This window comes from Pollachius pollachius, assembly GCF_949987615.1.
Source record: "Pollachius pollachius genome assembly, chromosome: 4".
In the NCBI taxonomy this organism is placed as follows: domain Eukaryota; kingdom Metazoa; phylum Chordata; class Actinopteri; order Gadiformes; family Gadidae; genus Pollachius; species Pollachius pollachius.
This window is the reverse complement of record NC_136937.1, coordinates 4,375,618-4,402,907: the sequence shown is the minus strand read 5'-3', so window position 1 is coordinate 4,402,907 and position 27,290 is coordinate 4,375,618. Positions and strand designations below refer to the sequence as shown.

Genomic DNA, 27,290 nt, shown 5'->3' with positions numbered 1-27,290 from the left:
TGCAATGCAATATTGTTACATCTGCATTCACCCAAGGAGCATGAGGTTTCACTAAAGTATTTCTGCAGCTGTTTGCTTTGTCCTATATTCCTCACATACGAGCAGGTGGCCAAGTTCAGCCCAGTGTGTGTCAATTGCGTACGTGTGAACTTCCACACGCACACATGAACTTCTGCGTTTACTGATCCGACCCTTCAGTTACCTTGTGACCAACCTGATGGGGGCCGACCTCAACAACATCGTCAAGTTCCAGCGGCTGTCGGACGAGCACGTGCAGTTCCTCATCTACCAGCTTCTCCGGGGGTTGAAGGTAATTACCCATCATGCATTTCTTCCGAGGGAACTTGGAAGTAAACTTTGGAAAAATATCTTTATATAATTATACATAATTTTTTTTTAAGGTAAATTAATGTCCCTTCGATTTAATACGAACCTATACAATATTTGCTAATTGAATCAATTGATGAGACATTTTGTTTCTACATTTCATTATTATATTATTATCTATAGAACGTTACATATTTCAAGTATTTTTAATAATGAAACATGATGTATCTACCTTTGTTCTCTTTTTTTCTCATACACACCAACACTTTCTCTCATAAACTCTTTTTCATCAATAGACCTTTATCAATATCCCTGATTATTGGCGTTTAAGATTACCCTGTGGCTGTCCTCTGACCAGCTGGCCGTGGTAGCGTGGGACCTTCCAGAAACAAAGGAACCCCTTCTTTTTAGAAAGCAGGCCAACAACTGGAATGCACTGTTGACCTCTCTCTCCATTATGTCTCCCTCTCTCCCCCTCTCTCTCTCTCTCCCTCGCTCACCCATGCGGCAGTATATCCATTCAGCTGGCCTGATCCACAGAGTAAGTGATCACGCCAATCTTCCCTTCGCTCACGTTACGTTTCCAAAACGTATTTTTAGTTTGTTTTACAACCCAGTCAAGTTCTAAATCTCCTTCCTAGTGTCATCGTTAATAGTTAACGGTGTCATTCCAATTAGAGTTCTTTGTTGTGTTTGCCGTCGATGCAGTTAACGATCCAAAATGGTGGCCTGATAAATCCCTTTTCTCGGTTCTGCTGCTATGATACTAGAACTTGCCTTTCCATACACCTACGTGATATGTATGTGCGTATGAATTTTCATTGTTTTTTTTCCCCCACCATTAACATTAAAGTGCGGTCCTCCCATTTGTTTTTATGTCTCTCCCAGGACCTGAAGCCCAGTAATGTGGCCGTTAATGAAGACTGTGAGCTACGGGTGAGATCAGATCGTCATGATACAGACAAGCTCTCCACCCTTCACCCATTCCCTGACGTAGAGCCATCGCTATGGCAACCGATAGGATAACGTCTCTCTCTCTCTCTGACTCTCTCCCCCTACCTAACTCTGTCTGTCTGTCTGTCTCTCTCCCCACTACCTACCTCTGTCTGTCTGTCTGTCTGTCTGTCTGTCCCCCCATTACCTACCTCTGTCTGTCTCTCCGTCTGTCTCTCTCCCCAATACCTGTCTGTCTCTCTCCCTGTCTGTCTCACTCTCTCCCCCCTACCTCTGTCTGTCTGTCTCTCTCCCCCTTACCTGTCTTTCTCTCTCCCTGTCTGATGCTCTCCCTTTCTCCCCCCTACTTCGTCTCTCTCTCTCTCTCTCTCTCTCTCACATTGTCTCTCTCTTCCTCAGATCCTCGACTTCGGACTGGCCAGACAGACGGACGATGAGATGACGGGCTATGTGGCGACGAGATGGTACCGGGCGCCAGAGATCATGCTGAACTGGATGCACTACAACCAGAATGGTGAGCGCACACACACACACACACACAAGCACACACACACACACGCACGCACGCACGCACGCACGCACGCACGCACGCACACACACACACACACACACACACACACACACACACACACACACACACACACACACACACACACACACACACACATTTCATTTCTTGAAACTTTAAACTGAAGAGTTCCAAGGACGACCTACTTTGTCTCAGTTATTTGAAAAGAGTTTGCTGTGTTTTCCTTACAAGATGGATGCTGCGGTATTGTTTTTTTATATCGCGTTTTTCTCTCTTCTCAGTGGACATCTGGTCGGTGGGGTGCATCATGGGAGAACTCCTGAAGGGGAAGGTTCTATTTCCTGGAAATGATTGTATCCTTATCGCCCGAAAAACTTTGCAAACGTCGTCGGTTCGGACTTATTATGCCGTTGTCTTTCAGCACTTAATACGCGCAGTGCACGGATGCACACACACACACACACACACACACACAAGACCACACCCCCACACACACAAGACCGCACCCACACACAAGACCACTGGCTGATTTGCATCACAATTCTAGACCTTTCCGAAGGGGTGAGGGGTGGAAGGGAGAAGAACAGCAAAGATCACAAAAGGTTCACTTGTTTAAGTCGCCACATACCATGTCTGAATGAAAAACTGACACGAGTTTGATTCCGTGATATAGTCCTGAGAACGCTTGAGACAAAGAGATTCTGTAGAGTTAAGTGAAAGGCTAAGTTCAAGTAGAACATCACTCTCAGCTATTTTCTAACACAAGCCAGTTCTACTTTATACCCACGTTTTGAAATACTTTTGGTTGGTAACATCAACTGTTTAAACTGTTGAACTGTTAAACTGTTAAACCCAAGTTAAAAGCTAACAGCTAAGGTGAAACCAAGTTAAATGCTAACTGCTAAGATAAAACCAAGTTAAATGCTATCGGCTTAGCTAAGACCAAGTTAAATCCTATCGGCTAAGCCAACAGCAAGTTAAATGCTATCGGCTTGGCTAAAACCAAGTCAAATGCTAACGGCTAAGCTAAAACCAAGGTAAATGTTGTTTGAGTTTCGGTGGGTGTGACGGAGGTACGTCACCTTCATCTCCTTGCTTTTGCCGGCTCTCTCCTTGACCCGCCGCCGTCACCAGACATCGACCAGCTGAAGAGAATCATGGAGGTGGTTGGCACGCCCACGCCCGACCTCCTGCAGAAGATCTCCTCGGAACACGTGAGGAGAGAGGGGGGGCAGGGATGGGATGAATATGAAATGATGGGTGGGATTTTCCCTTAACAGTTGACAGTTTGAATTCCCTTACTTTGTTACGTACAGCGGTTTAAGGGCCAGTGGGTCAAACGCTCCCTAAAGGTCAAATATGCTCCTCATGAAAGTAAAGAAACATTATGAACATGAAGTACAGAACTGAAGTTTCTAATTCTAAATTATAAAAATTTAAATTTCTGACTTATAGTCCATTGATCTGTTGCTCCTCAGGAAAGGAAAGAAAATGCATGAACCAAAATCACAACAACAAAAGTTTCTAATTCTAAACAATAAATATGTAGATTTCAGATTTATAGTTAAACGCCTAAAGTGTGAGTTAATAACTTGTTTTTAACAACTATGGATCCTTGGCCTCTCTGGTCCCAGGGGGAAAATCCCTCTCAGACAACATCAACAAATCTCACTTCTCCCACCTCTGTCTAATTGATGGTCAATGATCGATAAGGTCAGTGTGGGCCCTGGTAGAGTCATTGATCTGTGTCATTGATCCGATTGGATTTGTCCGTGTCTCCCTGGTGGTCTGCAGGCTCAGAAGTACATACAGTCACTGCCTTTCATGCCCCAACAAGACCTGGAGAAGATCTTTAGAGGAGCCAACCCCATGGGTGAGAAGACCCCCGACACTAACCTCTTACAGAATGGCCTTTTGTTACCACATTCACCTTCTCTGACTCTCTAGTCTCTGTCAGATTTTTGAACAGGGAAAGGGATGTGACATTTACATTTATGGCATTTAGCAGACGCTTTATCCAAAGCAATTTACAATAAGTACATTTGTCATAAGAAAGCAAATATCACTGTCAGTGCAATAAGGATGTTCATAGAACCAATTGCTCACAATCGCTAGGTTAATCTATTACCCTTATACAACAAAGATAGCTAGGATAAGATGCTACATAACTAAGTACTATAGCTAAATACAAAATACATAAGTGCTTACATAAAGTGCCAGGAGAAATGTTCTTACCTGGTTAAATAAAGGATTGATTGATTGATTGATTGATTGATTGATTGTTGTTAGGTTGTTCGGGGTAGGATGATATGGCAGATTCCGTATTATATGAGAATCGGAGAAATTGTCGCAGTCATCATTGTTAAGGACTGGGAGCATTGTTCATTGTTGGATGGCTTAAGTAAAACTGTTTAATGGTAACTTAAAATAAAACAGAGTTTCTTTATTTATTCATAAAAAATATATATTAAAACAGAGTAAAGTGAGATGAGAAAATGCATCGTTCAAGCTATATGCTGATGATGTGATAATCCTTATTACGAATGTCCTCAGGTCTATCTTCTATACACAATTGTCTGGAGGTTTCTGTCTATTTTACGCTACAGTTTCCCTCTGCCAACTTTTCCTCTCTCCATAGTTGGAGCTCTGACCACATAATCCGTGTGACTTCCCAGTACTTCCCCGAATCTCTGGCCCTTTCTGACACCAACCATCTGTCTCTCTCTCCCCCCTACCTCTCATTCCCTCTCTCCCCCCTACCTCTCATTCCCTCTCCCCCGCCTACATCTCTCTCTGTCTCTCTCCCCTACACCTCTCTCTCTCTCTCTCTCTCTCTCTCTCTCTCTCTCTCTCTCTCTCTCTCTCAGCCGTGGACCTGCTAAAGCGCATGCTGGTGCTGGACTGTGACGGCCGGATCTCGGCCTGCGAGGCACTGGTCCACCCTTACTTCTCCCAGTACCACGACCCAGAGGACGAGCCAGAAGCCCCGCTCTACGACCAGACGCTGGAGAGCAAAGACCGCACGCTAGAGGAGTGGAAGGGTACGACACCCACTTAGGGACAGCATACAATTAAATGAAATCCCACTGGAGTTGACTACAGTGAACAATAAAAAAATAAAATAAAAACTACCAGAGTTAGCTAGTGGCTCATTTACATTTGTTCCTACAAAACACAGCGCACAATTAAAGTGAGCTTAACCGCTTTTAAAGTGAGCTTTAAAGGTAAAGTTAGCTTGCGGGTAATTTACATGCGTTGTCACTACAGAGAAAACCTACTGGCTTTGGAGTTGGGAAAACGTTTACTTTCAAAGCTACTTAAAGGTGCGAGCACATCCGATCAATATTGAAGCCATTGCAGAGAGTCTCAGTGTTGCAAGAACGGAGAACGAATATTGGTAACAGGAAGTTCGTAGGTTCTACTGTGGTTTGGTGAACTTCCACTTCCTATATTCAAGCCTCCCTTATTGCATGCTGGTAGTTAGGCCTTACTAATGGCAGTAACCTACACAACACAGCCTTTGTGTGCATTTGATAAGCCACTATAAGTCGTTTTGAATATCTGCCGTTTCCTGGCTTTCCCAATGGTGTGTTCCTGAATCCTCGGCGCCAGCCTTCCGAGTTGCACTTTCGACGTAATTTCTGGTCTCGGAGCATTTATAGCGTTCCTGTTCGTATTTGTGATTGTGTCATGAAATTGGCTAGTCGTTGTTCATTGTTAGCTTCATATACCTCTTTAGCAGACCAGCCCGAAAACAAACAACCCAACCTTACATTGTATTGCACACACAGCAAGACCATGCAATGTATAAATGGTGACCGGAATAAAGTAGCAATGTAATCAAGTGTGTAAGAGCATTTAAAATCTACATTAAAATGACCAACGTGGTACAAATACAAAGAAATAAATCTCTTGACGGGCACAGCCATTTTGTTGAGAGCATCATCACTGCTCTCGGTCTACTCTCAGATTTCCGAAAGATGAAGGCAAATAGGGGGCGTGCCTCAGAGAAATACCGCAAGAAAGCTGGGAGATCTTCGACTTTCGACTCGGAAGTCTGGCATCCGAGGATTGAGGTCCCTGCTGCCATTTTGACATGTCCTAACATATTCCATGTCCTTCCTTTTCTCTTTCTCCCCCCCCCCGTACAGAGATGGTGTTTGAGGAGGTGATCAACTCTTCAGGGGCCGGTACCAAAACAGGCAATCTACAGGCGGAGCAGTAGGACTGCTCTCCCCCCCCCCCATCCCCCCTTCCCACTCCCCAACCACCTGTGGACCACCGCCACTCCCCAGCCCAGAATCAGACGGAGAAGGACCACAGCCCCCCATGTCGTTCCACACGCAAGACAGTTTTGGGGGGGAGACACCGTTTTCTGCGATTATTTGGCCTTGAACACCATCACTCAAACAACACCCCCATTTCAGTTTGTTGGAATTTGTCCGAGTTGTCCCGTACGTTACAACAACAACAACAACAACCACAACAACAACAAAGAACTCCTGATGGGTCACTGAGAACGTTCCGGTCAGTGGAACTACGGATCGTCTCTGAGGATCCCCCCGATGCTTCTACCTCCACAGGGAGGGCCCGGAGGGGACGTGGGGGCCCCTGGAGGCCCCTGGGAGCCAGGAACAGCGTTTACAACGGTTTACTAAAGGCACTAGGCCCCCACAAACACACACACACACACACACTCTAGAGTTTAGACACACACTCTAGGTCTTCCAAAGCTACAAGTGAACTTGGCCTAAGCCCCAAAACCTTAACACAGATGCCGTAAGCAGTCACACACACACACACACACACACATGCATGCACACAACCACACACACACACACACACACACACACACACACACACACACACACTATCACACATAGACACACACATACAGACAGACAGACAGCCAGCCAGACACAAACACAGACACAGACAAGACAGACACAAACACACACAACCACACAGACACACACACACACACACACACACACACACACACACACACACACACACACACACACACACACGCACACACACACAGGTCTTGTTTATAGCAGCAAACAGTCATGTGTTCTTGTTCCTAACTAACACACGTTGCAGTGATATATTGTTGCATGAATTACTTATGCATTTTATGAAGAGTATATATATCACTATATAAGACACGTTTGACTGCTTGATGCGTCTGCCAAATCAGCAAAAGGACTGCTTTATGACCAAGATCCACTATGAGGCCGCAGAATGTGACTTGTGTGTTATTATTTAGACCAGATGAGAGTTGTGGTTTTTCGTGGGAAGTCATTTGTTCGTGAATGACTAGAAAACAGTTGATGCCTAATAAGAACATCAACATCGTCCAATGCCGCAGAACATAGCATACACATAAAAAGCTTACAGTATAACCTATAGCTTCGCGCTTCTGGCTCTGCACTCTGATTAACGCTCATGCTAGCTCATTAGCGCCATTAGCTACTTATCAGCCCTGTCTCAGTTCAACATGGCAACCAAAAGCCTTGGGTTTTTGGGTGTTTGTGCCAATTTTTTATGTAAATACATACACAAGTGATGAGGGTTAACCGTCAGAAGCCAAGGTAGCGATGATGAGGGAAGAAGATGTCTTGGAAACTATCCAAACAATCAAACAAATGAAACATTTTGCCCTATTTTTATTGTTGATTTATAGGAAGGGATAAACAATGACTAATAATCAACACTTTAACCTAATTTAGAAATCATGAGGGGCCATCATTAGCACACAGTTGATAGCCAATCCCTGATTATTTCATTATCAACAATCTCATTAACCTGCATCGGAATCGGCACCAGGGAATAAAAAAATAAACTAAATCCATTGTAATGTTTCAACGAGGGCACAAACTCACCGACCATAACATTACATTAGCACAGCATTGTCTCTGCTCTGCAAGTCATAAATCCGATGGCTTTAGAGTTATAAGAGCCTTAACCCATTTGTGTCGGCTGCTGCGCGGCGCAACATTGTAACTAGTAGATACAATGTTGCGCTGCGCAGCAGCCGGTACAAATGGGTTAATGGGGTGAATCAACAAGCATATCTACAGGGCTTGTACAACAGAATGCATCATGGGCTTTTCTTACTGGCCATACGCCATTTTGTGATGACTTGGAGTAATGTTAAGTCCTAAATCAACGTAAATTTACATCAAAGCTACTGTGACTGAACATCGTCTTGCCATAGTGACAAATTATTTCACGATTAACAACTAAACAATGACCAAAACACCATTACTACCAATAACATTCCTATGCTTCCAAAATGGAGGCAGTCTTTGAGTTGTGATGTCAGGACGTACAAGCCCTATACTAGTAAACAAACACAACATCATAATCACATTCTACTATTTGTGGTTCACCCTGGAGTTACTGCTGTACTTGTTGCCAATTTTGCAAGATGAAGATAAAAGCTAACTCTCAAAACAAATGTCTACTTATACTTCACACAGTTGTATGAAATATTAAAACCCTGTCTCAGTGGAGGTGCGTAGGTTAACGGTGTCCTGAATCTTTTTGAATGTTCCAGTGTTTTGTGATAACGTTGATGTCAAAAGGTGGTGGATATGTGACCAACTGCTACTTGAATGTAAATGTGTGTTCAAAGTGAGAAGTGTCCTTTTTTTAATGAATGGTGACTTGTCTTTTGTTGAGTTTTTCAGTTTTTTTTGTCCAAAGCAGGCACACTATCAATCACAGACATAAATCCGTGAACTGAAATGTCAATGCTGGGTTCAGCAGTGAGACATTATTCCGGGCTTTGTCATTCTTGGCTGCATACAAATAAAACACCCAATTCTTTTGTTTGTCAGTTGATGTTTTGGCTTCTGTTCTGTACTGTTATGTTATCGCTCTTGTCAAAAATGTTTGTTTAAGTGACATTAGGTAATTGATCAACAACTTTAACCATGTTTATTAGACGTGAACATTTTCTGTTGATGTGTCTGTACTGTTTCTCTCTCTCTCTCTCTCCCTCTCTCTCTAATTAAATGTTTGTTTAAGTGACACTAGGACGCTTATCAACAACTTTAACCGTGTTAAGTCGAAGTGGTGGCAGGCCCATCAGATTTAAAATCCGAGTAGGCTAAGAAGATGAAGCAGAATGTGGTAGCGGTGGTGGTGGTGATAGTCATGATGGTGGTGGTCGTGATAGTCTTGATGGTGATAGTGATGGGGGTGGTGGTGGGAACCTAACCTGTTAAATCGAAACCTCACTGAGGATTGTTGTCCGGGCTCAGCTGATTCCTCATGACAACGGGCAGATGTTGAGAGCCACACACGGACAATTGATCCACGGCGCGACACACCCATCGGCTGCCCCCCCGGGCGGCCGAGACCACCGCATCCCCGCGGCCCCGGCCAGCCCCCGTACAAAGAGGTGGGAGGGAGGGGGTGTTCAGACCGGCCTGATAGTCGAGCAGGAAGAAGTCATGCGCCCCTGTCCTCCTGTTTTGATTTTGCTTTTGAGTTGTGTTTGGCTTTTCAAGGGGAAAACACGACCGCACTTTTGAGTCACATGAATAAGAACCGCTCGGCAGGCAGTCTAGTGTTCCCCGGAACCCGCCGTCGGACCCGCGGTCACATCGCGTCGGCATGTCGGTGCTGCGCTCGAGGACCGGGTTCTACCGGCAGGAGGTCAACAGAACCGTGTGGGACGTTCCCGAGAGGTTCCGAGACCTGAAGCAGGTGGGGACCGGAGCCTACGGGACGGTGTGGTGAGTCACTTCATCACTACTGAGAAATATTCAGAAATATATGTGTAAATACAATTGAAATGCCCATTAAAATACTCTTGCGAATCAGCCCGTTCTGCAGGATTTACAACTCATTCAGAAGTGATAGAATAACGTCAACGCAACAACCAATGGATTTTATTCTTAAAAAACGTTATTTATCTAATAGCAGCGTGTTTTCACCTGGCAATGATGAAAACCTACAATTCCTCTGGTTTCTATTCACATTCCCAGCTTTGAGGGAGCTTAGTTGGCATTGTATTGTCAGCATAAGGGTCAACAAAGAACCCCCAGCGTCTCATTGTTAGACTGTTGCTGGACACACACACACACACACACACACACACACACACACACACACACACACACACACACACACACACACACATTCCACTTCTAGTAGTAGGCTACTGCCATAGCAATAGGCCTACTATTTATTTTTTCTGCCATGTGTTGATCCATCATTTCAATTCGAAGGCCTACATTTCAGTTAATCTGTTGATCTGTTAATCCTTTGGTACATTCAATCTGTGCAATAATCTCTGACTACAGAAACCTACTATATGTGTTGTTACGTTACAATATCTGACTGTCTGTGTGTGTGTGTGTGTGTGTGGCTGTTGTGTGTGGCTTCCGTTCTGTGTTTCTGTGTATGTGTCTGTGTGTGTGCCTGTCTTTCGGCCTTTCTCCCTGCATGTCTGTCTGTGTGCCTACCTGTCTGTCTGCCTGTCTCCCTGCTCGTCTACCTGCGTGTCTGCCTGCCTGTCTATCTGTCTGCCTGTCTCCCTGCTCGTCTACCTGCGTGTCTGCCTGTCTGTCTGTCTGTCTGACCGTCCCTCCTGGTCACAGCTCGGCTCTGGACCGGCGCAGCGGCCTGAAGGTGGCCATCAAGAAGCTCCACAGACCCTTCCAGTCCAAACTGTTCGCCAAGCGGGCCTACCGGGAACTACGGCTGCTGAAGCACATGAAACACGAGAACGTAGGAACCCTCCTCCTGCTCTTCCTACTTCGCGCCAACCTTTATCACAACTGGACGGATAACGATAGTATTTACAATTACAATTAGGGCATTTAGCAGACGCTTTTATCCAAAGCGACTTACATCGGTTAATACACACATTGACCCACCGACGGCGGAGTCAACCATGCAAGGCGACAGCCAGCTCGTCAGGAGCAGCTAGGGTTAAGTGTCTTGCTCTATTTACTATTTAGAGTCGCTTTCTTCCGAAGCAAACGGTACTTCGGATACGGGGCCGCTCGCTCATGGATGGCTCAAGGTAGGCCGTCAACATTGGGGGTCGAACCCAGGACCTTTTGCCACACGCCATAGTGCCACATGCTACTGGCATGTCGCCAGGAGGTAGAGCCGGTTGGCTGGTAACCGGAAGGTTGGTAGTTCGAGTGCCGAGGTGTCCCTGAGCATGACACCTAGCCCTCACCGCTCCCGACGAGCTGGCTGTCGCCTTGCGTGGCTGACACCGCCGGCGGTGTGTGAACGGGTGAATGCCAGGCAGAATTGTAAAGCGCTTTGAGTGGCCACAGGTGAGAAAAGCGCTGTATCAACGCATTTTACATTTTCCTTTTGGCTGGGAGTTGATCATCATGGCCACTTCTAAACTATCCTCCCCCTGAACAATAAGTAAAAAAATATATGCTGAAAGTCCTGGTTGGTAAAAATGTAATTCCCATCACTGTGGCCACCAATGAAATGTGATTGGTTAATGTAGGAGCACCTTTAAACCTGATCGGCCCTCGACAGGTGATCGGGCTGCTTGATGTGTTCACCTCGGAGATCATCCTGGACCGCTTCCGGGACTTGTAAGTGAACACTCACTGCATGACGTCATTTGATTTGTACAAAGAGAATAATGTCTACTCAGCAGTTGATAGTTGGGCTCAAAAGGCCCAAGTTGATATGAATCCATCAACAGCCCAAATCTCATGTCAATAAATTCCTCTCTCCTCTTCCTCTCTTCTTCTCCTCCTTCTCCTCCTCTCTCCTCCCCCTCCCCTACTCTCCTCCCCCACCTCTCCCTCTCTCCTCCTCCTCCCTTCCTCCTCCCACTCTCTCCTCCTTCTCCTCCCTTCCACCTCCCTCTCTCTTCCCCTCCTCCTCCTCCCCTCTCCTCCTCCTCCCTGCCGCCTCCTCCCCCTCCAAATTCTCTCTTCATCCGCCTCCTCTCCTTCTCCTCCTCCTCCCCTCCTCCCCTCCTCCCCTCCTCCAGTTACCTGGTGATGCCGTTCATGGGCACTGACCTGGGGAAGCTAATGAAGCTAGAGAAGCTCACAGAGGAGAGGGTGCAATTCCTCGTCTACCAGATGCTCAAGGGACTCAAGGTGGGTACACACACACACACACACACACACACACTGATTCATAAACCCTAATTTAATTGATCACTCTTGAAAGGTCTGTTTATTCAACTCAAACGTTTTGATGATATAGGCAGATTGAACGACCAATGAACTGATGAATGGGAAGCCAGTCAAAGTCCAAACATTAAAAACAACTGCATCTCATGTATCCTGATTGTGATGATTGAGTCATTTATTATGTCTCCATCTGTCTCTCCTTTTAGTACATCCATTCTGCCGGGATCATCCACAGGGTGCGTGAACTTTGACCTTTCATCAATATGCAATCTTTATTTGTATTTTTTTGTATGTATTTCATCACCTTAACTTTGACAATTTATATGATCAGTACATTTCCTCCTTCACCACAGGACCTTAAACCTGGTAACCTGGCTGTGAACCCGGACTGTGAGCTGAAGGTACAGTCAGTAATGATGTTTACAGGCTGCTAGCTCAATCCGTCCGGGTTAGGGGTTAAATTCCCTATGTATCTGCTCTTGGCTCTTAATGTACGCACTTATTGTATGTTGTACGTCCTTGCACTTAAAAATAGTACTTTGTAAGTAACAATTGTAAGTGCTTGGCACTTTGTACTGTACCGACAGCGAAATATTATTGTTTCTCTTTCTTCTCAGAAACATACTTAATGCAATTCGCTTTGGATTAAAGCGTCTGCTAAATGCCCTAAATGTAAATGTCTCTCCTCTCTCCTTCAGATCCTGGACTTTGGGCTGGCGAGGCAGGCCGACACGGAGATGACGGGCTACGTGGTGACGCGCTGGTACCGAGCTCCAGAGGTCATCCTCAACTGGATGCACTACACACAGACGGGTGAGTCGACACGTATTTACGCGTAGCTGAACTTGTAAACACTCGACACGACGCGTTATTCGAGTATTGATTGTCCACCAGGAGGCAGCAGAGTTCCATGAGAGTTACCGTTGTCTCCGTCAGATTTTATTTTTGTTCTTCAGTGCTGTGTTTTCTGTCTGAATTTAGTTTTTGTTCTCCACTACTGTGTGCCCTGTCTGATGTTGTTTTTGTTCTTCAGTATTGTGTTCCCTGTCTGATGTTGTTTTTGTTCTTCAGTACTGTGATCTCTGTCTGATTTTGTTTTTGTTCTTCAGTACTGTGTTCCCTGTCTGACTTTGTTTGTGTTTTCCAGTGGACATCTGGTCGGTGGGCTGCATCATGGCAGAGATGCTGCTAGGAAAGCCTCTGTTCAAGGGAAATGACCGTATCCTTTCAAATGTAACTTTGGACCAGAATGTAAAACAACAACAAGAGTTGAATCCTCTTGCTTAAAGGAAGCCAGAAAAGCGATTACGTTGATTCTTTATGATGATAATGAATAACCAGAAAATATCTAGTCTCATGTCACAACAAAGTTGGTACACTACTACCACCTCTACATCAGTATGACCCTTGACCCCTGCGTGATGCCAGACCTGGACCAGCTGAAGGAGATCATGAAGGTCACCGGGACGCCAGCTGCCGACTTTGTGGTGAAACTCCAGAGCCAAGATGTAAGGAGGAGACCCGGTTTCCATGGCCACCGCAAACACTGGCCACGCCGCACTATAGCAGTGTGCCAGCTACTTTCACAGTCAAATCGAAGACCCTAGTGTGTGTGTGTGTGTGTGTGTGTGTGTTTAATGGACATACGAGAGACTAATCTTGGCTCCCATCGACTGCCTTGCTGGAGTAGGCATTTTGTCTGTGTACTTTGTGTGTACTGTGTGTGTGTGTGTGCGTGTACAGACTTTCAAGGGACCTGGCTTTGCTCCCACAGTCTGTGTGGCTGGGATAGGCATTGTGTGTGATACATATCATTGATGTATGTGTAGGTCAAGGTTAAGGACGCCTGCTCCACTCTGTTTCTCTCTCTGTCTCTCCTCAAACAGGCCAAGAACTACATCAGAAGTTTACCAAAGATTCCTAAGAGAGACATGCACACCATTTTCTCCAAAGCAAGCTCCAACGGTACGTAAAACTCCTCCTCCCCCATGCATCCTCCCCGATCGTCTCCCCCATGCATCCTCACCCATCCTCTCCCCCATGCATCCTCCCACGGTGTCTCCCCTCCCTCCTCGTTCCTCCTCCCCCATCATCTCCCCCTTCGTCTCCCCCATGCATCCTCCCGCCTTGTCTCCCCTCCCTCCTCACCCCTGTCTCCCCTCCCTCCTCTTTGGTCCTCGCGCCCTGTCTCCCCTCCCTCCTCACCCCTGTCTCCCCCCTCCTCCTCACCCCTGCCTCCCCTCCTCTCTCCTCCTCACCCCTGTCTCCCCTCCCTCCTCTTTGGTCCTCACCCCTGCCTCCCCTCCTCTCTCCCCCCCAGCGGTTGGGATGCTTGAGCGCATGCTGCTGCTGGACCCCGAGGCGCGGGTGAGCGCCGCCGAGGCCCTGGCCACGCCCTTCGTCAGCGAGTTCCGGGAGCCGGAGGAGGAGACGGAGGCGCTGCCCTACGACCACTCCATGGACAACACCGACCTGCCCGTGGACCAGTGGAAACGTAGGGAGGGGGGGGGGGGGGGGTAGGAAGAGGGTGAGGGTGGGGGTGAGGGTTGTGAGCAAAAACTGCCGGGGTCACATGACCCGTGTTTTACTTCATTGTTGTATGAATGGGGGCGAGACGGGGATGAGGAGAAAATGGCCAAACAGAGAAAGTTTTATTTAGTGTTTTCCTTTCTCCTTCCCGTAGGTCACACGTTCACAGAGATCCTGACCTTCAGTCCCCTGAGGGACTCCAAAGAGACGTCACTTTGACACACACACACACACTCACACACACACACACACACACACACACACACACACACACACACACACACACACACACACACACACACACACACAGACACAGACAGACACATTGTACAAAGTCCCATTACCACTGCATACACCACAAACACGCACACGCAACCACTGTATACATTTCCAGTAACGCTGCATGTACACACTCACTAACTCACAAACACACACTGAAAAGGTGTCACTAAATACACATACAAACGCATCGCTCAAAGTCGCACACACGTAGGCACAGGAAACGTTATCCAGACACGCACAAGTTAATAGTTGTTTATAGTTTTCCACCTGTACATGTATACATATTAAATGAACCATGTTGACTTTGTTACTTTTGCAGATCTCAATAAATGTAGAAAAAGACAAAACCTGGTCCGCTGTCCGTATTTTTTGTTATAGAGAGAGAAAGAGTCAGAGAGAGAGAGAAGCAGAGAGAGAGAGAAAGAGAGAGGGAGGGAGTCAGAGAGAGAGAGAGATAGCGAGGCAGAAAGAGAGGGAGGGATTCAGAGAGAGAGGCAGAAAGAGAGAGGGAGGGAGACAAAGAGAGAGGCAGAGAGAGAGAGAGAGGGAGGGAGACAAAGAGTGAGGCAGAGAGAGAGAGGGAGGGAGACAAAGAGAGCGAGAGAGAGAGAGATAGAGAGCCATATGTTCAGAAGGAGGGATACTCCTTTTCTTTCCCTCCTGTTTCCTGTACACTCGTTTACTTTCTGATAAGCCTAAAGATTTGCTTCAGGGTTCGAGGGCGCGGTCGGTCAGACCCCGCTGTGCAAACAGAGGACGCGGCTAAAAATACAGTCCTCCATTAACCGCCGAGACACACAGAACCACTCAGCGTTGTTCTGCGGTCACTTGATCACACTCCTCATGACCACCGCTCCACATTTAGAATCCACAGACCTGACCTTTACGAGGCCGCGAACCATCCTGTACTAAACATTAAACCAAATAAAAACACTATATTAAAAGTTAGTTTTGATATCAGTTGTTAACCTCATCTCCCCCCCCTTTGTCCGCTAATCACTGCAGTCGCTATGAGTCAGTGTGTACAGTCCAGATCCACACAGAAAGTAAAGACTCCAGCCTAGAGATTAATGAGTGTTCGTGTATTTCTGGATGGCCATGCGGTGCAGCCTGCTCCTCTCGCGCTGATAAGAGCAGTGTGTGGCTGGGTCTGGAAGCACTGGGCAGGTCCTCTGCTGTAAGCCCTCGTTGTTTACCCCAGTAAGACCCAGATCTGGAGTCAAAACCAGTGCGGCGCCATGGGTGGAACCACAGACTCAAACCCCACCGGGCGAGCCCGGACCGTGAGGTGGATTCTGTTGCTGCGGTGCCTAACAGGTAAAAAACCGAACAAACATTACAGACAAAAGCAGTTTGTCGGTTGGTCTTTTTCTTCTGTGGGGCAACTCATCGGTTGCTGTGGTCATATTTGGTGTGGTTGTTGTATGGTAGAGACAGGAAATGGCTTTTGGATTTTGTTACTGATGTACTGTTAATGAACTGGTTTATTTGAATCTGTCTATTTTGTTGGAGTCCTGAGTTGGACCACAGTGAAGTCTCCCTCTCTAGAATGGACTCTATTATGTGTCACAAAATGGAAAATCAACTACAGAAAATCAACTACGGAAATGAATAAACTACTAAAATTATCTCTAAATGTAGGGCTGTTCACTGGAGAACAACTGTTGAGGCATACCGGTATAGCCTGTTGAATACACTGCTATTAATGACTCTGTGGACATGAAGCAGTTTTATACTATTATTATGGTCGGGCCCCCTTCTGTTCAGTCATTTATCTAACAAGGGGACCTGCGGCCTTGGTCAAATAAGTGACGTTTATGACTAATGTCTATTCCTTGTCCCTTGGCTATACATAATGAACACTACAGTCGACTGCATTGAGAGCTTAATGAAAATTACAGCTGCCTTCTGTCTGCTCTTCCTTTTCTGAAATATTTAAGTTTTTTTCTGTTAAAAAGACAAAGACGAACAAGGTAAATAGTGGTTCGAAGTGACGCCTGGACCTGTGATGTTGTTCTGATCCCCTAGCTGTGAGACTAGCTACCGGAACAGAGGATGGAATGGCCGAGACCACTAAAGGTGAGAGGAAGTATAGTTTAAAACACACTTATGATTCAATGGCAGGATAGAGTTAATAAGTGGCCATGTTTGACGCCCAAGCTGTTACTGGGTTTGATTCCTAATGCCCTCATCCTACATTCTACATTTAGTATTCAATATAACTTTGTATGATAGTATTGATTCATTATTTAGGACTTATTATAATTGTTCCAAACCAACGTAATCAGAGTGGCTATATTTAGTTTAAAAGTTTCCTTTTAATCGTATCGTTCAGTCCGCCTACACTTTCAAGCAGGCACGCACGCACACACACACACACACATACACACACTGATAAGAGCTTTCGTTTTTTCAGACAGCCTCGATGTGCAGATCCTGGGCCCAGGCTACGTGACCGTCGGCGTGCCTTCCAGCTTCGAGTGCGAGGCCAACTGCCAGTACAAACCGTGCAACTACTTCATGTCCATGGACAAACAGGCATCTGCTGGCAAGGGCAACGTGCTTGCCTTCACGCTGCTCCAGTGGGTGGAGGCGCTGTCCCTGACTTGCACTGCCAAGGATGAACAGACGGGGGCGACAAAGACTGTGACAAATAAACTGCAGGTGTTAGGTAGATAGACCGCATGATCGCGTCTTTGTCGTGGCTTTTAAATTCCCATTACTTTATAGTTTTCCGACGTATTTACATTACAGCGCAGACTTTCGCGATCGAGACAATGTTGTAAAATGTTTTAGATATAAAGCAAATATTAATGTTTTATTAATGTTTTTTATTTTTATATCAGCTGGACCGTCAAACGTCTCGATCTCAGGCCCTGACTTGATGACCCCCCTGGCTAGCCACGGCTACACTTGTCATTCCTACTGCCGCCCTTCGTGCGACTACACCTGGCGGGTTGACGACGGCCCCTGGGTGTCTGGCCAGGGGAACGTCATCGGCGTCATTCCCCAGCACCTCGACACGGCCAAAACCCTCATGTGCAGAGCCACCAACACGGTGTCTGGGCTCTTTGCGGCCAAGATCCTAGACATCGCCGTATCATGTAAGGCTGGGAGCCCCGCAATGAAACAGGGCTGGGACCCCACCATGAAAAAGTTTTAACCTGCCAGCCCTCGCGGCTCTATTTTTCGTATTAATTAGTTTTTTTGTATTATATTCAGTACGTTGGGGACTGCGTGTCGTTTAATACACTTTGAAGGGGCTATTTCCATGACAAGGGGAAGGATGGTATGTGAAGAGGAGCGGAGGTATATGATAAAGCCATTAATGTTAAGGAACAATCTTATACAGAGATAAATAATACAATTGTAATAATAAATGGCACTGGTACTTACACACTTATTGTATGTTTGGGCGTCCTGGCACTTTACAATTGTACTTGGCTTCGTGTAGCATCTTATCCTAGCTATCTTTGTTGTACACGGGGAATGGGTTAACCTAGCGATTGTTAGTGCTTGGCACTTGGTTCTATGAACATCCTTACTGTTCCAACAGCGATATATTGTTGATTTTCTTTCTTCTGATAAATGCACTTATTTTAAGTCGCTTTGGATAAAAAGCGTCTGCTAAATGCCCTAAATGTAAATGTGTCAAGTAATTCCGCTCAACAGTCGTCGCCTCTCTCGGTCATTTCAGCCGGTCCCTCGGAGGTTCATATCCAGGGCCCGAGCTCCATGCAGCTCGCTGTCCGGACCAGGTTCGTCTGCCTGGCGGACTGCATGCCAGCGTGCCGCTACATCTGGACGCTCGGCGATCACACGGTGAGAGGAAGCGCCATTGATGTCACGGTCGTTCAGCCACGGAAGACCGTGGCCCTGAAGTGCGAGGCGCAGAACACAGTGACCAAGAAGTCCAGCACGGTGTCGAAAACCGTTTTTCTTGGAGGTAGGTGGACACAGTTTGGTGTCGTTTGTTAACTTACTGTTTAAATAGATGCTCGCTGTATTAAACAATGATGCTGTTATTGTTTTTTTTGCTGGCAGATCACTCGTTGGCCACTCGTGCTGAGGAGAGGTCAGCCCTGCTTCTTTGCGGCCTCTTCGTCTCGGCTGTGATTCTCATTTGATCCACACGAGGGAGACATTTTATAGGATGTTAAGACAATTTTTTTTAAAGGACTTTTAAAGCTTTCCACTATAAGTGCACTCATAAAGTAATTATAAATAGGCTTTCTACCAAGTTATTAAGATATTGTCGTGTGTATAACACATTACATTTAGTTAAAATAGAAAATTCATTACAGCCTTTTTCATCAATTACTAGGCCAATAGTATGATATAAATAGCCTGATAGCCAATTCATCAGAATACTTAAATTACTAATGTTTCACTATATGTATCATGTTTTAATATAAACATTAATATAGATCTTGTCTAAAAATGAAGAGGTGATTATAAAATGATGTACAATTCTATTTCAAACATTATGCAATGATGTTTTTACTTTACCTAATCTAAACTGGTGCTGAAATATAATTTATTTGTATGTGAATACGTTTTTTCCTCATTATTGCAGTCATTGATTGCTGTTCATTGTGTTTCAAGTTAAAGCACTTAATAGTCAATAATAACCACAAACAATACCTAACAAACAACACTTACAACTCTTTGTTGAACACTTGTATGAGCCTTGTGATGAGTATTGCGGAGGAACATACTTTCTTGGTGGGATGCTTTATGTGCAACATATACATTATGTATCCCTTCAGTTGCAGACAATTTGGATGATTGTACTGTTTAAATCATTAAATTGCATTACGTGTATGATTCAATACCTTTCATGTGATTGGAACATTATGGAACATCATACTGGAACATCATAATTTCAATAATAAATATAGAAAACTATTTGGAAAAAAGTGGTTTGGAGTGACATCTTTTCTTTGCATTCATCTAGCATCATTTTGGATATATATTTACTGACGTTAAAGTGACTGACAGTTAATTGTCACATTCTATAAGGAAAATACCACAGGGTAACTTTGACCAACATTTGCATGATTTTGTTGGGTGGAAATATTTTAAAAATATATAAAACCTTCAGACCACAGCGCAGACATTGAAGTAAAATCGCAACACTTTGAATAAAAAAGCCACACTATAAAAGTCTACTGTAGCGCCACACTGGCGCCAATGAAGCATAATACATCCGATTAGCAATCGCCTACCGTCTGTTTAACCGACACATCTTACTAGTTCATTGTGTCTGGCTGTGTAAGCATGTTTGCTACTAGTCTCCGTTCAGAGGCCCACCCAAGCTTAATATCAAAGTGACGCAAGTCATGTGGCAACAGGCTCGTTAAGAAGCACTCAATCGGCCGCACTGTTAGTTGTATGTCTTTATCTATGACCATTAATTAGATCTGAAATGCCTTTACACAGTGTCCTCACGAAGAGATAAGGTCCCGGTTAGATACAGGCATACAGTAGGCCTACGCGTCACAGGAAAGTCTGTCTAAGCACAAGATCTCCCTCTCTGCAGCACTGCACCTCAAAGCCATACGGCCCTCTTTGATAGCAAGTGTATATGCAAGCATCCTTAAGAAAACATTGCATGTATCAATGTACAGTACGTGTCAATACATTCAGGCTCTGCATGGTCGTCATGAACTCTAAGTAAAGGGCTGATTACGGATCCACGTCGACGCAACGCAAGGACCACGCAGACGCTTCGATGCAGTCGTGAACCGGTTTTGGTTCTGCGTCGGGTTTCAGTAAGCGGACCAATCACAGCCCTTGCTGCTGCATCGCATCTTGTGGTGTCTGGCACCTGTTCAAATGTTACACAAATAAATAAACGAACCGATCAAACATACGATAACGGCAAGTGCTGTATCGGGATAAAGCGGAACACAGAATCTCTTGGCAGCAGCCATGAGTAAACATGAATAAGAAAGGGCAGCAAGCATTGTGGTTTTACTTGGAAGGTTCAAGACCAAGAATAGCCGTGGAAACAAAGAGCGACAGAAAGAGGTCACAGATATATGGAACGCAATGGTGCCTGCTGATAAAGGCAGCATCAGGAACCAAATGCATATAGACTCCTTTGCCGGGAATGTTGGGTAATGCTGTGGCTTTTTGTTGGTATTGGTTCACTGATACGGTGGTAGAGATGGGCACGGCTTCTTGCGGGCGCCATTATAAAGATCGGGCTGGCTTTCCGCCCGGCATTACTGATGGCCTGTGTCATCGGAGATTCTGCGGCACCATGATCCGTACAACTGCCAGTCTGCTTCTCATCTGCCTGGCAGGTAAAACACACTTGACTAGATGTTGTATTTATTTGGATTACTACATCTTATTGAGATTTTTTTTATTTATTTTTTTTACATAAAACTACGATTTAGATTGAATTATTGACTTGTTTGAAAACAATGGATATTTCAGATGTTTATGTATTTCTTTGAAAAATTCTGTATTTTCTCAGTGTTTTCTTTTCATCCCAAAGGAATCTTTGCTAGTGAGGGAGAACAAGATGGGGCCGTGAAGGACATAGTACCATGTAAGATATTTTACTTGCTCATCCCAGAAAGAGTCTTATTAGCTTTTATTACTATTTAAGTACTCAAACTTGCAAAGGAGCCAAACGTTAGCTGTAAACAATGTTCCTTGGTTGATCTAGAAATGTATGCACCCCAAAATTAACTTCAACAACTGCAGTGGTTTTAAGTTAAAACATAAAAAAAAGTAACAGAGCTTTAGACAAACTGCTTGATTTAAATAATTCCATCACAATTTCTTGACATGGATGTTCTTTACTCATAAACCAAATACACAAACATTGCCCACCTATTTTCCTCCGATCCCCCCCCCCCCCCCCCCGTTCAGCGGGACCTTACTCCATGGCCATCAGGGGGGTCAACACGGTGACGGTGGGGGTGCCGTACGCCTTCATGTGCTCAGCCACCTGTACCCCAACCTGCACCTTCTCCTGGAGGAACGGGAACCGGACCTCCACGGGTGCTGAGCTCACCCTACAGCTGAAGGCCCGGTCTCCCCTGGAGATCCTCGTCTGTGTGGCGGTCAACCCGGACACCGGCAGGAGAGCCACCGTTAGCAAGACGCTGGCGGTGACAGGTGTGCATAGGGTTGAGCAGCCCTTCGACAGCTATCTGTATCTGAGATAGGTGGATCACTTCGAGACTTATAATTAACAAAGGCAAAGTTAATAGTGGGGAATAGCCATTATTACCCACTATTCACGGAGCCTGATGTTAATAATTGTTTTAGTATATACTTCACGTCAACACTCAAAAATACACAAGATAACACATTTTGCCGGGATCTATTTGTTTTTATTAGCGGTTCATTTGTTTTTATTAGCGTGACGAGTGCCATGAATATCCCGAGTTTGAGATCTCAATCATGGGATATTGCCCAATATCCCGAGATAGCGAACCAATCAAATGGGCCATTTTTAGGAGGTTCACGCATACAAAAAGCAAAATGTAAAGACTTGGGTAGTTTGGAGACGTCGAAGGCTTAGACACAAAGATAAATGAAGACGCATAGACGTTAGATACATAGCCAGCTTAGATGCGTAGATAAAGTGTATTTCTTTGGTAGCTGCAGAGATACTTAGATAAAAAATAGACAGTTTAGATACATACAGTAAATTTGTTCTGTAGATAGATTAGAAGTGGATAGCTTCTTAGATACGTAGATATATTAAGACACATAGACGTTAGATACATAGCCATCTTAGATGCGTAGATAAAGTGTATTTCATACATATTTGCTAAAATCCGTAGATTAAACATAGACATCTTAGATACATACATTATATTTGCTCTGTAGATAGATTAGAAGTGGATAGCTTCTTAGAAGCTTAGAAAAGTTATATTTGATAGGTATATACTGTAGATAGGAAGTAGATAGCTTGGATACATACATTTAGTATAATTGATATGTAGATAAATTAGATGCGGATAGCATGTAAGTAGATGGATTAGATAGTAGATAGTTTAGATACGTATTTATAGATATTTAGATAAATTATATATAAATAAAGAAAAAAAAAGTTTAACAGTCACTCATTCTGCTCTGTGATTTTTCAGTGGGCCCCTCGAACATAATGATCAATGGCCCCTCAATGCTGACCCTTCATGTTGAAAACGACTTCACCTGTACAGCCGACTGCTATCCCTCCTGCACCTACCTCTGGAAATGGATGTGGGAAGGGGAGATTCTGGGCAATTCGAGCGGAGCCACGTTGTCGATTGTACCCCCTGAAACTGTAAACTACGAAAAGTTGTTTTGTGAAGCCATGGACTCTGTGTCGCATCTCTTCATATCAACTTCTCTACAAAGATATGTGGCAAGTAGGTGATGGGAACGGGAAAGCCGAAGAGACGCTAACAACGTTTATCCTGCGGAAACGACTCCATGTGTGTTTGTACGGTGTCTATATCGCCTAAAAACCTTTGAATCTGTTTCAAACCCTGCTTTAGGATTATTAGACATTTACATCGTCTCACCGAGCGGACAGTGGTCAGTGACGGTGGGACAAACGTTCTTGTTCACCTGCTTCGTGGAGTGCACTCCGTCCTGTACCTACACGTGGACCTTTGAGGGAAAGACGTACGAAAACGACCAGGTCCACGTTCCAGTCTTCCACAAAGGAGAGAAGCCTATGATCAAGGAGGAGCAAAAAATCACTGTAACACAGGATCATCGTACAGAACCACTTACATGCCAAGCCAAAAATACAGTCTCAGGAGCCACCATTAGTGTCACACAGATCTTGACCATCGACAGTAAGTCTTTTAAAAGCCACTGTACACAATGCATCTTTGGGGCCCTTGCCGCCACCTAATGGTATATATCCGTTATCCATTGAAAAATAAGCCGAGGATGATCCTGCATTTTGTGGTTTCCTTCGTAATTTATTTAGGTATTCTTTTTCACAATGTATCCTTGAGGCTTTGTGAGGTTAGTAAATCAGTGTTTTGCAGAGTATCAAAACTTGCAGTTTGCTTAAACATTAATATAATTGGTGATAAAGCAAACCCATAATGATCAAGAGATGGTGCTTTATTGTGAATGTGTTAAGGACTGTTTCCAAAAGATTAATCATGATGTAAAACAAAGGCTTTGGTCATATGATTTGTGGCAAATAAGAGCCAGAGAATGAAAATAAAAAAGAACACAGCGAGACAGAAGAAAATGTATTGTTTGAACACATACATGTATGACTGCATACATATCTCTGTGTAGATCCCTACTCTGTGCGCCCGGCCACTCAAGGAGTGCCAATGGCCGGCCAGACCTACTCCCTCCAGTGCATCGGCTCACAGAACCCAGCCTCAATTACATGGCTCCAAAACAGCCTCCAACTGCCTGTGTCCGACCGACTGGTTCTGTCACAAGACAACACCCTGCTCACCTTCAGTCCTCTCATGGAGTCTGACACAGGAACGTACCAATGTGTTATCAATGTAGATATAGGGGCCGTCAAGTCACTTGGCTACAAAATGCAGGTCAATTGTGAGTCTTACAAATCTTTCGATGTTGACCGTTTTGAATTAATTATTATAAAATGAATTATAAAATGAATGTCATCTCATCTAATCTAAATCGAATTTGTGAATCAATGTCACATTTTCCAGTTGGACCCTCCAAAGTGCAGATTGTTGAGGTTAACAAGGGTCCAGTCGGTAAGGAGCTGACTGCCCTGGCTGGATCCATCACGACCCTGCAGTGTGTGGCTGACTGCTATCCTGCCTGCTCCATCAGCTGGTTTTACAACGGCAAGATGCTGTCCAGGAACGCCACCATCTCCTTCACACCAGTGACTCCACCCAACCAAGCTGTCCTCCGCTGTGTTGCGTACGACCCTCTGACCATGAAGAACAGCTCTGCTGAGACCACCGTCATTGTTCCTTGTAAGGAGACCTCATAACCTCTCACCCATCACTGGTCATAGCAGACCAAATTAGCTTCTTGTTTGTGTTCAAAGACCAGTGTTTTGAAATGTGAATAGATAGGTGTTCCCCTTGAAACCCATTGTGTGACTGTAACAGAGTGACAGAGTGAACCTCACTCCCAGGGCCTCAATAACACCTCAACCACCGACCCAGAGGTCTGCAGTCCTTTAGCTAATTGGTTAGTGTGTTCCTCTTCCAGTCATGGGGTTATCTTGTCAGAAACTGCTCCATAGTGATTTGTTTTTTTAAACAAGCATTTCAGTGGTGCCTTGACCAGAATGGGGACTTAGGGAAAAGTCCCCAGGTGAGGGTGACAGGTGGTATCCAGGAAAAACCTCACTGCTGATGGTGTAAGAATGGCAGAACAATCAAGCCAAATTGCTGCAGTCAGTTAGCTTAGTGGTAAGCGTCATTGTCTTCCAACTACTGACTCCAATCCCGACTGTGTAGCAATTTTGGTGTCTGAGAACCGAAACTACAGGATAGGTGATCATCGATACATACCAATTCTCTCATCTAATCCGTGAATGCATCTTCAACTCTCCAGTTGGACCCTTCAAAGTGGAGATCGTTGAAGCCCAAAAGGGTCCAGTCGGTAAGGAGCTGACTGCCCTGGCTGGATCCGTCACAGCCCTGCAGTGTGTGGCTGACTGCTATCCTGCCTGCTCCATCAGCTGGTTCTACAACGGCAAGATGTTGTCCAGGACCGCCACCATCTCCTTCACACCAGTGACTCCACCCAACCAAGCCGTCCTCCGCTGTGTCGCGTACGACCCTCTGACCATGAAGAACAGCTCTGCGGAGACCACCGTCATCGTTCCTTGTAAGGAGACCTCATAACCTCTCACCCATCACTGGTCATACCAGACCAAATAAGCTTTTTGTACGTTTAAAAAAACAAAACAAAAGACTGTTCTCAAACCCCGACTGTGTAGCGATGTGGTTAATGTGAGCTGACGTTACATAATTCACCTTCAATATATACTAATTTCATTAGATGATACCTTTAATTGTGATTGGTACGACCTTACCTAGTGTCTAGGGGTGCTGACCTAACCTAGTCCTAAACATTATGACACGTGGACTGTGAAACTCATTGGATCTTCATGGTATTTGTTATGGTCTCCTAAATAGTAGATCAACACAAAGCTGTCGCATCTAATCCGTGAATACCTGTTGTATTTTCCAGTTGGACCCATCAAAGTCCAGATCGTTGAGGTTAACAAGGGTGCAGTCGGTAAGGAGCTGACTGCCCTGGCTGGATCCGTCACAGCCCTGCAGTGTGTGGCTGACTGCTATCCTGCCTGCTCCATCAGCTGGTTCTACAACGGCAAGATGCTGTCCAGGACCGCCACCATCTCCTTCACACCAGTGACTCCACCCAACCAAGCTGTCCTCCGCTGTGTTGCGTACGACCCTCTGACCATGAAGAACAGCTCTGCTGAGACCACCGTCATTGTTCCTTGTAAGGAGACCTCATAACCTCTCACCCATCACTGGTCATAGCAGACCAAATTAGCTTCTTGTTTGTGTTCAAAGACCAGTGTTTTGAAATGTGAATAGATAGGTGTTCCCCTTGAAACCCATTATGTGACTGTAACAGAGTGACAGAGTGAACCTCACTCCCAGGGCCTCAATAACACCTCAACCACCGACCCAGAGGTCTGCAGTCCTTTAGCTAATTGGTTAGTGTGTCCCTCTTCCAGTCATGGGGTTATCTTGTCAGAAACTGCTCCATAGTGATTTGTTTTTTTAAACAAGCATTTCAGTGGTGCCTTGACCAGAATGGGGACTTAGGGAAAAGTCCCCAGGTGAGGGTGACAGGTGGTATCCAGGAAAAACCTCACTCCTGATGGTTTAAGAATGGCAGAACAATCAAGCCAAATTGCTGCAGTCAGTTAGCTTAGTGGTAAGCGTCATTGTCTTCCAACTACTGACTCCAATCCCGACTGTGTAGCAATTTTGGTGTCTGAGAACCGAAACTACAGGATAGGTGATCATCGATACATACCAATTCTCTCATCTAATCCGTGAATGCATCTTCAACTCTCCAGTTGGACCCTTCAAAGTGGAGATCGTTGAAGCCCAAAAGGGTCCAGTCGGTAAGGAGCTGACTGCCCTGGCTGGATCCGTCACAGCCCTGCAGTGTGTGGCTGACTGCTATCCTGCCTGCTCCATCAGCTGGTTCTACAACGGCAAGATGTTGTCCAGGACCGCCACCATCTCCTTCACACCAGTGACTCCACCCAACCAAGCCGTCCTCCGCTGTGTCGCGTACGACCCTCTGACCATGAAGAACAGCTCTGCGGAGACCACCGTCATCGTTCCTTGTAAGGAGACCTCATAACCTCTCACCCATCACTGGTCATACCAGACCAAATTAGCTTTTTGTACGTTTAAAAAAACAAAACAAAAGACTGTTCTCAAACCCCGACTGTGTAGCGATGTGGTTAATGTGAGCTGACGTTACATAATTCACCTTCAATATATACTAATTTCATTAGATGATACCTTTAATTGTGATTGGTACGACCTTACCTAGTG

At 45.2% G+C, this 27,290-nt stretch overlaps 2 protein-coding genes across 2 annotated transcripts in view; both read left to right on the top strand.

Moving 5' to 3' along the window:
* The window catches only part of mapk11 (mitogen-activated protein kinase 11), a 15,913-nt gene extending 7,270 nt beyond the window's left edge, over positions 1–8,643 (top strand). Inside the window, 9 exon segments of the mRNA XM_079735910.1 lie at positions 199–310; positions 839–868; positions 1,216–1,263; positions 1,681–1,795; positions 2,092–2,163; positions 2,945–3,024; positions 3,605–3,683; positions 4,678–4,851; positions 5,962–8,643. Of these exon segments, the coding sequence (XP_079592036.1) occupies positions 199–310; positions 839–868; positions 1,216–1,263; positions 1,681–1,795; positions 2,092–2,163; positions 2,945–3,024; positions 3,605–3,683; positions 4,678–4,851; positions 5,962–6,035 (784 nt within the window). The 3' untranslated portion in view covers positions 6,036–8,643.
* Positions 8,644–9,429: 786 nt separating this feature from the next.
* Positions 9,430–14,986, top strand: mapk12b (mitogen-activated protein kinase 12b). Its single transcript, XM_079735911.1, has 12 exons — positions 9,430–9,558; positions 10,426–10,555; positions 11,336–11,394; positions 11,802–11,913; positions 12,156–12,185; positions 12,303–12,350; positions 12,648–12,762; positions 13,097–13,168; positions 13,378–13,457; positions 13,836–13,914; positions 14,270–14,443; positions 14,633–14,986. The coding sequence occupies exons 1-12, from the start codon at positions 9,437–9,439 to the stop codon at positions 14,695–14,697; spliced, it is 1,086 nt and encodes a 361-aa protein (XP_079592037.1). The 5' UTR covers positions 9,430–9,436; the 3' UTR covers positions 14,698–14,986.
* Positions 14,987–27,290: the final 12,304 nt, after the last annotated feature.

Bases quoted from the DNA above. Each gene is read 5' to 3' on its own strand.
- mapk12b (XM_079735911.1), top strand. From the start codon at position 9,437: ATGTCGGTGCTGCGCTCGAGGACCGGGTTCTACCGGCAGGAGGTCAAC. The intron at 12,763-13,096 runs GTGAGTCGACAC...TGTGTTTTCCAG, and splicing joins GATGCACTACACACAGACGG to TGGACATCTGGTCGGTGGGC. The intron at 13,169-13,377 runs GTATCCTTTCAA...GCGTGATGCCAG, and splicing joins TCTGTTCAAGGGAAATGACC to ACCTGGACCAGCTGAAGGAG.